Source organism: Suillus clintonianus, assembly GCF_016758775.1.
Source record: "Suillus clintonianus strain FC179 chromosome Unknown DEU56scaffold_152, whole genome shotgun sequence".
Classification (NCBI taxonomy): domain Eukaryota; kingdom Fungi; phylum Basidiomycota; class Agaricomycetes; order Boletales; family Suillaceae; genus Suillus; species Suillus clintonianus.
The window spans coordinates 5685-19122 of NW_024539376.1; the positions used below are offsets into that span (position 1 = coordinate 5685).

The 13438-nt window shown below is 47.4% G+C and overlaps 4 protein-coding genes across 4 annotated transcripts; 2 read left to right on the forward strand and 2 right to left on the reverse strand.

The window, feature by feature from the left end:
* Positions 1-1877: 1877 nt before the first annotated feature.
* Positions 1878-3537, reverse strand: DEU56DRAFT_748054 (uncharacterized protein; the record flags this gene model as incomplete). Its single annotated transcript, XM_041349320.1, has 3 exons — positions 1878-2224; positions 2282-2872; positions 3129-3537. 3 exons carry the CDS (start codon positions 3535-3537, stop codon positions 1878-1880), a joined length of 1347 nt encoding a protein of 448 aa, XP_041201986.1.
* Positions 3538-4418: 881 nt separating this feature from the next.
* On the reverse strand, positions 4419-5433 carry DEU56DRAFT_712892 (uncharacterized protein; the record flags this gene model as incomplete). Its single annotated transcript, XM_041347533.1, has 2 exons — positions 4419-5066; positions 5119-5433. Coding segments are annotated over 2 exons (963 nt in total), but the record flags the coding sequence as incomplete, so codon positions are not given.
* An 824-nt stretch (positions 5434-6257) lies between these two features.
* DEU56DRAFT_761364 (uncharacterized protein) lies at positions 6258-7953 on the forward strand (the record flags this gene model as incomplete). Its single annotated transcript, XM_041350526.1, has 7 exons — positions 6258-6378; positions 6428-6585; positions 6634-6904; positions 7070-7344; positions 7414-7578; positions 7635-7802; positions 7852-7953. 7 exons carry the CDS (start codon positions 6258-6260, stop codon positions 7951-7953), a joined length of 1260 nt encoding a protein of 419 aa, XP_041201988.1.
* A 3425-nt stretch (positions 7954-11378) lies between these two features.
* On the forward strand, positions 11379-11567 carry DEU56DRAFT_717063 (uncharacterized protein; the record flags this gene model as incomplete). The annotated part of the gene is made up of 1 exon (XM_041347607.1): positions 11379-11567. A coding segment is annotated over one exon (189 nt), but the record flags the coding sequence as incomplete, so codon positions are not given.
* Positions 11568-13438: the final 1871 nt, after the last annotated feature.

Sequence of the window (13438 nt, forward strand, 5' to 3'; positions counted from 1 at the left end):
CCTACGCACTAGCAAAAGGCACACGCTACCCGTTAGCCTGCAACAGAATGACGCGAGCAACGAAAGGAGCTCACGGACGACTCCTGAAGAAGCTATACAAAGGAGTTGTACTACCCAAGATGCTTTATGCAGCCGACGTCTGGTGCGCCGGCCTCATCGCCAAAGGAAAGGGAAGAAAACTGGGAGGACGAGGAGCGCGAGGATTCGCCTCCAAAATGACACGTGTTCAAAGAATAGCAACTGACGATGATCACGGGCGGCATGAGAACCACTGCAACTGATTTACTTGACGCACACGCTAACATCCTACCCTTTCAACAGCTACTCCGCAAGGCATGCCACAGAGCCACTCTGCGAATGACAACACTGCACCAATCGCACCCCCTCTTCAAAGGGCTCCGCACAGCGTATAATTCCTGTGCCAGAAGAAACTTCGCAAGCTGCAAGCGCCACCCATCGCCAATACACCGCCTCCTCAACGAGTTCCAACTAAACCCGCACACAGTCGAAAAGATCGCGCCAACCCGACACTACCCTAAGTGGAAAACCGACGTAGTCAAGGAGATAGCAGGAGACATGGAGACAGCAACCAGCAACAACGCAATGGCAGACGAAGACTTACGCGCATACTCGGACGGATCAGCAATTGAAGGAGGAGTTGGGGGGGCAGCCGTGTTAATGAGGGGAGAGGAGGTGGTAAAGGAAAGAAGGCTATACGTGGGAAGTGACCAAGAGCACACGGTCTATGAGGGAGAAATAGTCGGAATGATATTGGCGATACAGCTGCTGAAAGAGGCGGGAGGGAAAGGAACCATGTCACTGGGAGTCGACAATCAGGCCGTGATCAAAGCGACTGACGCCTTCATATCCAAGTCCGGACACTACCTCATGGATCTATTCCACGATGACCTACGCAAACTCATCCCGACGCACGACACCCGAAAACTCAAAGTGCGCTGGACCCCAGGTCATCAAGGTATTCCAGGAAACGAAGCAGCCGACGAACAGGCGAAACTAGCAGCCAAAGGAGACAGTTCAGAGACCCAGTCGCTCCCGAAATCGCTGCTGCAAAGAGACGGACGCGCACTCACGTTCCCAATCAGTAAATCCGCTATAAAGCAGCAATTCAACGGCGAAATCAACATCAGGAAAACCCGAAATTCACATAGGCAGGTCCAACCTACATATACCTACGTAGACAGTCCATTTTTGGTAGGCACCTGGTAGGACGCCTAGGTATTGTAGACACCAATGAATACAAAACAATTCAACAAAATCAAACGACGGTACCTCGTGCAAGTTTTCTTTCATCTACATCAACGATCCACGCCGACCTCTTGCACAATGGCCCGCTGAGATAAAGAAAACATTAAGCGGTAAGCATCACAATATTTCAAACCAATACGCACCTCACCAGCCTCTAGTCTTCGCTCGCACTCCCCAGACTCAGAGACCATCACTGGAGAGACAACAACAGATGTCAAAAGGTATGATATTTACCTTCTTTTGGTGCGACCGGCACAATCAGACTGATCCAAATGTTGCAGGCCCAAACGGGAACTCATCCGTCGCATCCCATTGGAGGAAATCGAGAAGCGGCTGCAAAATTCTTCCAACCAGGCTGCCAGTGCGCACTCCGGTCTCAGTGTCTTCAACGACATTCATCAGACCCCCATCCCCCCCTCCATTTCACCAAAGACTCCTGCACCTCCCTACCGGCGCCAAAATCCAGCACCCGTCGTGGTCTCTCAAAATTACATGCGCAGGATTGTTGAACAGCAGTGGGATGCCGAAGTGAGGTATTGCGAAGCGGCTCGCAAAGCACAACTGTTAGAGGTCGAACTTGCTGCACACGATATAATCAAACTTGTATAATATTAGTTGTTGCACAATTTGTAAAAAGTGTACATATCTATCCATGAATTAAGGTAGAATGTCTTACAACTGTCCAACACATGTGCTGCAGACCAACTCCTGTCCACTTGAGTACCGAATTTCGGAATAAGATGACAACTGTGAACAATGCTCGACAGTGGGATGATAGAAGAGCGGGGGGCACAACCAGCATAAGCACGAGTCACGGCGTGCATTTGAAACACTTCGTCTCGCGCACGAAAAGGCTGGAACCATTCAACATACGCCAGTTGACTTGGATTCGGTTGACCGACAATTGTGAGGTGACGCGGAAGCTCGAAAATCAACCGCAGTTGTGCGACTTGAAGACCTAGGTGCGAGCACGAATCAGAAACACGTAGACGACTCGATGAAGCAAGACACTGACCTTCTAATGCAGTCCCTTGAGTGTGCACATTAGTATCTCCTGCAACTCGCACAAGCACAGTATCAAATTTGCCAACAGTACCAGAGGAACGACCAGCTGGTGCAGTTGGGGGAGTAGCACGAATGCGATCGAGACCATTGGTCATGTGAACGGCGGGTAGCTTCTCATACGGGATGGAGAGTCGTCGATAAGCGTGGAACCGATCCCATTCGCTGACAATAAGTCCGCCATTGGCAGGTACTACATCGAGCCGAAGAAATTGAGTCAATGCTGGCAAAAAATTGAAAGCGCCGAACGTGCGTGTGATAGTAGCGACGGTCAATGCCTTGAATGAAGGACGGGATGGGAGGATGTGTTTTGATACTGGAATGGGCTGGGTGGTTGATCCTTCGTCACTGTTTGTAGGCGTGGTGGTTGGCATCTCTTCGTCGTCATTGTCCTCCTCATCTCCACCGGTTGCTGGCTCCAAGTCCTCACCAAATCTCTGCAACCGCCAGTCGATGTAGGCTGTGAACTGATCAACCATCTCCTGTTGCATCAACCACTTCGTCATCTGCGCTACATAATCTCGCTTGTTAGTAGCCCGGTGTGCTGACAACTTCTCCACAGGCTGTAGAGAATATGTTGGGTCTTGCTGGCCTAGGCTAGTTCGACCCTAAAGGGTCTCTGCTCTAGGCTCAGTGCTCAAGGAGAGAGAAACAGACAGGAAACAAGACAAAAGGACAGGGGACTTTCAGACAGATACTGGTACTAGGTCAAAACTTCATTGGATTATGTCAGCAGTAAGAGTACCAACATAAAGTAAGTAAATCATCAATTGTGAGGCCAGAGAAAGAATGTTTGGTACACCGGTAAGCATTTTTGGCGAAATCGATGTGCAAACGTTCTGGGAATTCTGTGTTGAAGCCGTCTGCAGAACCTCGGGACTTGATTGAGTCGACATAGTGCATCATAGAGTGAAGCTTGGGAATATTGAAGTCGTCGCGCACCCCAAGATCCGTGAATATGTGCTTGTGTGCGTGGAATTCATCCAGCGCGTTTTGGAGGGCGTCAAGTGTCTGCGAGGTGTGAGCGTGATATTGAGCATAATAAATAAACTCTAGCACAGCTCGTGCAGCACGGAATACTGTGGGTTGAACTGCGCCTGCGAGTACACCCAAAAAAACCCGCTGCATTTCGCGGTGCTCTGTCCCCGTCCACTGCGACACAAGGGAAATGCCTTTGGAGAAATATCGAAGGCCGGGATAGTGAGTCATCATGCGAAAGCGCTCGTCAATTTGTTCTTCCCCCGCTATCTCGGTGAGCGAAAGAGATTCCGTGTAGCCTGTTAGTGTAGACTACCGATCCGTTTTGAGTGCGAGTATTATAGCTCGTCCCAAGGGGATTGCTACTGAGGGATGTCTTCGCAATAAATGCAAAGGAATCAATCCGACGGGCTTAAGATCTGAGCGGCCGGTGAGCGGTGGGGAATCCGATGTGAGAGGAAGATGTCCGGACGGGAACGATTTTGATGGGACGGGTGTCTAGCGGTGCGGATTTAGTCAAGGTGTCGAGGTAGCAAGGTATCGAGGTGGCAAGGTGTCTAGGTGTCGAGGTCTCGATGTAACGAGCTACCGGAAGTGATCCGAGGAACGGAAAGAGGTCCGTTGCGGTACGGAAGACTAAGGGGACTTGTTGATCACACCAACTTAGACAGTAAATCCAAGGGAGTAAAAGGAAGTGATATTGTTAGAGTACGATGCAACTATTTATCTTAACCCGTGAAAACTCAGGACCCACTTAAGCGACGGTAGTATAGGCGAGGCCGTAGCGCGATAATATGTAAGGGACGGCAAGCGGCCTCATGTATGGGAATGTACATGTAAACAGTCTGCTGTTTGATCAGAGTGATGAAAGGAGAGAAATAACGCACCAATGGGGATGGATGGACATGGATGGACAGGAACGAGGGGCAATTGAGGGAATCCGTCGCGGGTTGCATACCCGTTAGGTGTCCGGGAGGGCGGGAGTCGACGGAATAGGCCGGATGAACCTGGACGTGAATACCTGACCAGGTGAGCTCCGGATCGTGCATAACTGGTGATTGTGAGGCTGGCGCCAGAATGTTTGGTACATCGGTACACCATTTCAGAAGATGGTCGTGGAAGACTCCTTTGTGGAGTTGATGTAGTATGTCCGGTGTGACACTCGCGAAGATGTTGGCGTGGGGCAGATCTGCCCAGAAAGGATGGTAGACAGGACGTAGGCCTTCTCGAGCGTAAGCTGCGACTCTCCGGCCTGATTGCTTGTGCGCCAGGATTGTCAGGGTCCGGTCAGGGTCCCGTAGAAGGGATGTGAGAAGTTCTCCTCGATCGTCGCGATGAACACGGCACTTGGGGCAAAAACTTTCCTTAGTGCATGCGACAAGGCACTGCTCAGGATGGTCAGCGACATATGCCGCTAGTATAGGATGCACTCGACGCACCCTCCCGTCAGCACAGACCATCTCAACCCCCTCACGTCCCGCTGCGATCAAGGGTTGCAAAAGACGCCGCATACACTCATGGAAAAGTCGATAGCCTGCAACTGACCGTGTGGCTTTACTAAAGCAGTCCAGCTTGGCTACCGGCAAATATCCAATCAAGATGGCGGCATGCATGCGTGGTTTTCGACGAGTGGCCTTCTCGATGTTGCCAATGGTCATATAGACGGGCCATGCTGACTTGTCGCCACGAAATTGAGACAGACTGGTTTTATCAGAGGCGAGGATGAGAGGTGCTATTGTTGCACCAGGTGTTAATTTACCCTGTTCAATTGATTGATTAGCAGGCTTCAAGTTTACTTGACTTATGGCTCACCTGCGTCTCCCACCACCAGTCACAGGTCCACATATCGTCATATATCCGACTCTTGCCCTGGGTGTCTTCATAAGCTCGTTCGGGTGCATAGGCCATAAACTCCTTGAAGGCCGGGTTTCCGATGAGCTCGCGAACGCATTCCACTGGATCCCGCCGCCACAACTCCAACTCTGTCGTCAACATCTCACCGTCTCCGTCAACTAGATCTCCAGCGACTTTGACGATATCGCAGTGCCAGTCTGGAGGTTTCGTGGGAAGGCCATCAATCTTTTTCAAGAACGCCTTGTTGGTGGTATACGAAGGGCCGGTCCGGTCTTTGATCTTGGTAAGGAATTCATTTTAGAAAAAGAAGCACGGTCCAGTTAGGCAACTCACAATTGGAAGCTTGAGGAATTTGTCGGTCTGATTCTGGCCTACATTCTGAATGAGCCACTTCGCAAGCTCCCACTCGTCTTCATCATGAAATGGCCCCCACATCCCTTCATCACTGGTCTCCAACTCATCCTGGATCCTGCGGAACTTTGTGGGTACATTCTCCTGATCTGTCGTAGGTACACCTGCTAATGCCTCTGCAGGATAGGATTCTATCCAACGCGCATTCAAGTCTTGGGCAGGGCCTGTCTCTGTGTCGTTTGGTACCTCTTCAACTTCAACTCGTGCTCGTCGATCCGAGTCTTGAGGTAAGTCTGGCCCAGGCTCTGGGATAGCTTCATATTCATTGGTGAAATTAATGTCTGCTGAGTCCAGTTCATCCTCGCTGCCATCGCCAAAATCTGCTGGCTGAGGCTCGGCAAGCCCTCCGCCAAGATCGAAGCCGTTGACGCTGAAGTTTTGCAGCCGTTCAATCCACTTGGTGCGGCAACTTTGAGACTTGCTGATGTGCTTGTTGAGTCCGGACGTTGTAGGGACCCAATGGCCACAATCTTTGCAAGTAGGCATGTTGAACGGTCAGTTTCTATTGAGCTTGGAGCTGATGGCAGATATTAACTGTGTATGGCGCGTCTCACAGTGCATGCCAGCGGACAATTAAGGTTTGGACCTGTCCCGCATCTTGCCGCACTGCGCTATAAAGCTTATCTTGATTTTTTTTCTGGTGCAACAGTGTCCCATCACCACTGATTGGTGTCTCAACAAGTCAGATGACTGCAAACGGACGCAAGAAAAAAGGGCAGAGTGCACCAATCCCCGATCAATTGATGGATCACGGCACCCTCGAAACTGCGCGAGTGCGCCGCAAGACCTCAAAACAACAAGCACAAGGTATTTGCTTGGTACACACAACATTACAATGCTTATTGACTTACTACAGAGGAAGCTTCGCTTGAAAAAGAGGCAAGAAAGGTCAATCGGTATGCTCATCAAGCTCTCAGAGGTCGACAGGCACTCGAAGAGATCAATGGCTTTCATCAATTGGACCCCGAGTCCAAAGAGCAAGATTCAGACACAGAATTTGATCAAGATGACGTGGTGCGTACCGGTATTGATAGATGGTCCTATCTTCATGTTTTTTTTTAGTTCACATTTAAAGCTGTAGCGCAACCCAGTGTAACACGTCAACGAGCTCCAACCCAAACACCTCGACTCACTCAACGGTCGACTCATGTTCCATCTGCACCACTGAGCCGTGTACCACCATCTGATGATGTCATTGATCCAACATTCTTGGCTACTCCACAGCAGTGCGCAGCACCTATCGTCACCCCGCCTGAACTTGAGCGTTGCTCGGTGGCGCGAGGATTGGGGCTAATGAGTGGTGCCCGTGGACCTACTGACATGACAAGTTATGGTAATGGATGGGCAGGAGCATATGGGCCTGCCGCGTCATCCCCATTGGAATAAAGACGACCAGTGGATGCAGACACTGCTGACTTGTCGTTGTTTAGCTCCCCAGTGCCACAACACCCTCGTGTTAGTGCACTCACGTCTTCTGGACTTGGAATTAAACGTGCAGGTTATCTGTCACTGGCAACAACCGAAGGCCTCCAGGTGGTCAAGAAAGTGAAGGTGGGCGAGGGTGGTACCCGCGGGCGCCTTCGTTCAGCCGACTTTGACAAACTTTATGCCGCAACGGTCCATCTTGCCATCAGTCACTACCAGTCAATTCTCGCTAACTCAACCATTTATCCAAACGACATTCAAGCGCAAGACTGGTCTGGCCAAGCATGGGCAGCCGCTTGCCGCTCTCAAGGCATTCAAATTGATTTTGATGAAGACGCGTATAAATTGGTGAGTATCTCACCATTACTATTAGGGTTCACAAGTCTGACTGGGAGCACACTGTGTACTCGTTATTAGATCACTGAATGCGGCTCTAATCTACGCAGCGACCTCAAGACTATTCTACGCCCACTCGTCGAGACCGAGTTTGGATTCAGTAATGAAAAAACCCCCGAGGCCATCAAATCTAACGCGGCGCGTGCAGCTACTGTCCTCGCAAACCGTAAGCTCCTCATGTGCAAGGTGATTATATTTTACATTCACCGTGTTTGATGGCATGCACTGACTGTAACTGGCAGGATCGTGAAGCTGGAAAAGGGCTATTTGAGACCGACATTATCGTCGACGGAGTCATCAAGTGGTGCTACGATAAGAAAAACTCGTTGGGTGCTACTCTACCAAGCTACTTCAAGGATTCGACTACTGGTGGGGCGAGCTGGGGTATCATTGCAGCTGTTCTCACTGGGGTGAGTATTTTTGCACTACCATTGATCTCATGCTGATTGCTTCTCATAGATCGAGGCTTGCGTTGCGGAGTGGACCAGTGCAGGCTATACTGTCAGATTGAAGCATAAAAGTGTACAATTAGACACAGGCCTTGATGCAAAAAGTGTCTAGTTCTCTGACATGTGTAGGTTGATGCTTCAAGGTTTCTCACGATGCATAATATGTTTGAGCTGGGATCCACCAAGGATTCACTGGCTACTACCTTTTCTAGTATGTGCTTCCATACTTCTTCTACAGCTTCTAAATTCCTGGCTTCTCCAGGACCTATTTATTATTCCCACACCCCGCATTTTTGCACCTACTGTGGGAATTACCCCACAACACCAAAAACATCACCCATTTTGGGAATCTCCACAATATCAATTATTCCCACAGCCTTCCCACCTCATTACAGCTTCACCACTACACTACAATAGATCCCCTCTTGTATCTAAGTAGTAGTTTGGTATATATGTGTATAATATTATATAATAAACCACTTTTTTTATTTATTTGTGTGATAGGTTCCCCTCTAGAGTCCTTTCAAAATGATGTAGGATATAAAACATTTTCGCACTTTTGCTCCTTTGATAGGGAAGTGTTCTAGGGCATTCAGAACATGTCTAGGGGTGTATATGAAGAGATTCCCCTACCTTTTTGAGCCCCTGAAGTGTCCTACATCAATAGATATTGCATATGTGCAGGAAAACACACAATATGGTCCCATTTGTTTATTTCTAGGTGGGTGGACTTGGAAACATGATCCCCAGCATCTATTTAACAATAGGAAAAATGTATCAGGAGATCAGGACCATAGGACAAGACCTTATTGCATAGTGTACTCCCCCTCTCCTAGTGGTTTACCCTTTGTGAAAAATTTTCTTGCAGGACCAGATCTCAAGGAGGGTAGGGGGACTATTTCTATGTATATCCTCAGTAGATATATCATATAACTAGCCCATGACACCTACAGGATCCTTCTACAGGAACAAAAACTTGACAATTCACATTTTTCACAAGTTTCATGTTTCTGACTATTCTATTCTTGCATAAATTCTCCAATCTGTTCATATATCATTAGTATAGGATATATAATTGCTTTTGATACCAGGATCAGCTCAAAATATGCCATGGTTCTGAGATAGTGTATATACTTGCTATGTATACTGATGAGGAGCCCATACCTTCATATCATCATCATTTAATGATCAGACCCCTGGACTACATTTTACATATATTCAGTATTATAGACCCAAAGCCACAGCAAGATCCACCCAGAATTGAGAGCTAGGCAAGTGAAATAGATAAGAAATTGAGTGTGGGAAACTTCAAATGCCCAAAACATCGAAAATGGTCAGTAAGTGTATACATGGCTATAAGCCACCAATTCAAACATTTCTATACCACATCCCTCCACCAACAGTCTACCATCAGGGAAGTATGTACTATAGGTTCCTTAGGTAGTCTACTATATATCCTACACATTTTTAATAAAATCTTCGACCTATGTGATATATAGGTGTGGCTTTGTGTGAAAAGATGTCAATTGTGACATTTCACACATATGTTATTTTGCTTGTCAATCAGTCAATCCTGGATGGATCATTCTAAAACTTTAGGGCTGTCATAAGGGGTATATAGGTGAGGTATCCCAGGTGTCTGATCACTGATGACACTCTGTATTACTATATGAGCTTCTTATCAGTAGAAATACCCCCTTTACCTCAGATCCCAAGTTTCTGCCATAGATCTTACTGATCCTGGTATCAAAAGCAATTATATATCCTATACTAATGATATATGAACAGATTGGAGAATTTATGCAAGAATAGAATAGTCAGAAACATGAAACTTGTGAAAAATGTGAATTGTCAAGTTTTTGTTCCTGTAGAAGGATCCTGTAGGTGTCATGGGCTAGTTATATGATATATCTACTGAGGATATACATAGAAATAGTCCCCCTACCCTCCTTGAGATCTGGTCCTGCAAGAAAATTTTTCACAAAGGGTAAACCACTAGGAGAGGGGGAGTACACTATGCAATAAGGTCTTGTCCTATGGTCCTGATCTCCTGATACATTTTTCCTATTGTTAAATAGATGCTGGGGATCATGTTTCCAAGTCCACCCACCTAGAAATAAACAAATGGGACCATATTGTGTGTTTTCCTGCACATATGCAATATCTATTGATGTAGGACACTTCAGGGGCTCAAAAAGGTAGGGGAATCTCTTCATATACACCCCTAGACATGTTCTGAATGCCCTAGAACACTTCCCTATCAAAGGAGCAAAAGTGCGAAAATGTTTTATATCCTACATCATTTTGAAAGGACTCTAGAGGGGAACCTATCACACAAATAAATAAAAAAAGTGGTTTATTATATAATATTATACACATATATACCAAACTACTACTTAGATACAAGAGGGGATCTATTGTAGTGTAGTGGTGAAGCTGTAATGAGGTGGGAAGGCTGTGGGAATAATTGATATTGTGGAGATTCCCAAAATGGGTGATGTTTTTGGTGTTGTGGGGTAATTCCCACAGTAGGTGCAAAAATGCGGGGTGTGGGAATGATGTGGGAAGGCAGGAGCAATCTATTTTTAAGTGAGACATGAGGAAGGGCCAAAATAGGCTATGTTTTGTGAATTACCACATTTGGAAGTCAAAATTGCGGAATAAAACATACCAAAATACTCCAGCTTGATGCTTCATGGTGGAAGGGATTAGCAGGGTAGGCAGTGTCTCTGACTTGATGCTTCACTCTCTCTAGTTTAGAGTCATTTTTGCATCAAGGCTTGTGTCTAATCTGACACTTTTAAGCTTCAACACTACAGGTACAGGTGACCAGTGGCACAAAAAGCGAGACGCGCTTCTACAAGGAGCGCTACGCAACGATCTTCGACATTTACTTCAACATGCTGGTCAAGTTTCATGAGGGCACTAAGCACGTCGGTGTTTTGCCGAAGATCTGCAAGAGGGTTTTAAGACGTGCTCAGGTATGTAGGCCAACACATTTGTGTGGTAGTCTTGAAGCTGATTGACGTCGACACTGGACAGTCGACATGCAAGTGTTCCGGAGGATCCGTTCAGCGTGGGAGGCAGTACAGAGAACTTCTCGACAGACGAATTCGCTGCAGCAGCCGCAGAATGGGATGGTCGTGTAGAATCGGACGAGGAGTATTACTAGTATCATGTTATTAGTGTACCCATTGCAAATTCAGTATCATACTACCAGAACCACAGATCCTAAGCTCGTACTGAGCCTATCATAGCCTTCATGCCTATGGACAATACAGTGCCTATGAATGTCTACCATATGTAGCTGTGCTTATGTGGCGCCTATGTAGTTGGGGGAAACCTAACGACCTAGACGGTGTACGTAGACCATATAGGCTCGCATAGGTATTGCGCAATTTCCTGATGAAAAGAGAGGCAGCGAAGATAATGAAAGACTCACCACGCTACAAGCGACTCCACGAAATCGACACATCAGCGCCGTCGAAACACTTCTCGGAACTCGTTTCAAAACTGCCAAGACGACACTCATCCCTACTCTTTCAACTCCGAACAGGTCACGCACCGCTGAACAAGCACTTATTCCGCATAGCAAAGGTCCCCAGTCCCATATGCCAGCAATGTCACCGAAAAGAAGAAACCGTCCATCATTTCTTAATTGCATGCCCAGCCTACACTCAACAGCGTCTCACCCTCCAGAACGAAATCGGACCCCGCGCAAGCGAAAATCAAGAACTTGCTCAATGATCGGAAATGCACCAAACCGCTACTGCACTACATAGCAAGCACGCACAGACTGGAAAAGATATTTGGAGACTTAACGCCACCCGCGGACAATGAAGAGACAGGATGAACAGCGCAAACCTCATCATATCGCCTTAAGATGGCCTTAACCGTCCCCGCTCTACGCCAGGACCAATGAACAAACAAACAACGACCACGCATGCACATAATTACGATACAAATACATACAAGAAAGTTCTGTCTAACATAGGGCAGCGCCCCAACGGACAATAAACACTGATTCAAAAAAAAAAAAAAAAAAAAAAAAAAAAGCATTTCCTGAGCTCGCAGGCCTCATTCCCTGCGATGCGCTCTCACCCGCTGAGTCCAGCAGTTCAGCTATCCCCCAATTCTCGGGCGAGCTCGCCGAACTCCCCTGGGAGCGACTCTTCCCAGATCTCCCCGCCGAGAGCTTCGCCTCCATTTATGATCAGCCTTCTCAGCTCCCCATTCCCACCTTACAGCATGCGACTGTCCCCGCCGATCTCTCCACTCTCCACATGCCGCAGTTTGACCCGGAGCTGTTCTCCGATGTCAACTATCAGCAGCCCGTTCCATATGTGAACTTTCAGTCCCAGCCCGTCTCCGGAAGCGACCTGAACAACCCCCTACCAGCTGAGCTGGACGAGTTCTTGCAGAAATATGGCTCAGGGTACTTTGAAGGCCGCTACGAGTATCAGGATAATGCAACGTATTCGATGGCTCAACCCTCGTTTACAAACGAATACAATGTCTATTGAAATCTTCACGACCATCTTTCATCTCGTTGTCTTATTACCCCCGCATCATCATCAGCATTGGCATCAGCATCACAATTTTATGTGGAAATCATCATTATCATTATTGATCATTTATATCATACCACTTGCATCTTTTATACATATTTTCATCCTCACTTTTAGAATTGCGACCTTCAACTTGTAAATTGTATCATATGTATCAATACAGGAATATCATGACTATGGATTGATCACCTCGTTCCTCGGCCAGTCGACGTGCTCGAGTGCACATCAGCAAACTACAACTTTCTCCACAGAAGGTACAGGATTTGCGTTCTCACGACAGTCAGCCACAGACTCCACAGCTCCGCCAATATCACAGCAACTCGTGGCCACAAAGCATGCATTGTCTCCAGTCACTCACAGTTCCACAGTACAGCTGCGAGACTTCGCAGCAACTTGCAGTTGAAAATCTATTAGTAGTGGTATCACCTTAAAGTCTACACTAGTAAGATACACATTTGACTTGAGTAGTCTCGAGCTCGATGATTGAACTTAAAATAGCATGGCACGGCAAAAACTTAAGAACGGTCTCTGAGATACTGACTGTCAAACTCATTCATAAGGGGTATAGTACAACATATACTATGTACTGGTGTATTCATGTGAGGGAAAATGACGCATAGTATAAACGATTCGAAGTTGAATATTGTAATGATGCGAAAAGAATTCGAAGCACTCGGATCAATCAAGCTGGATGGTGAGTTGCCGGCCGCACTCTGTAACTTCTACTGAGATAGGATCAGCCTCCTCATGACACCGCGTCGTCTCGTCTCGTGAGCTTACCGGGTTGCAGATGACTTCCAGGTGTTCGAGTCAAAGAAGAAATATGAGTCCACCCGTTTTCCTTGAACATAACTCTCATGCACCCCAATCCCATATCTGTGTCGTCCAACCTCTTCTCCGCCTCTTCGGCACGGAATCTCAGCAGGCTTGCCAACATCTCATTCTCCCGCATTACACAATCCGCCAATGCCTTCTGTGCTTGATAAACGTCGCGTTTGGCCCTCACAAGATCCATCACAAGATTGGCCT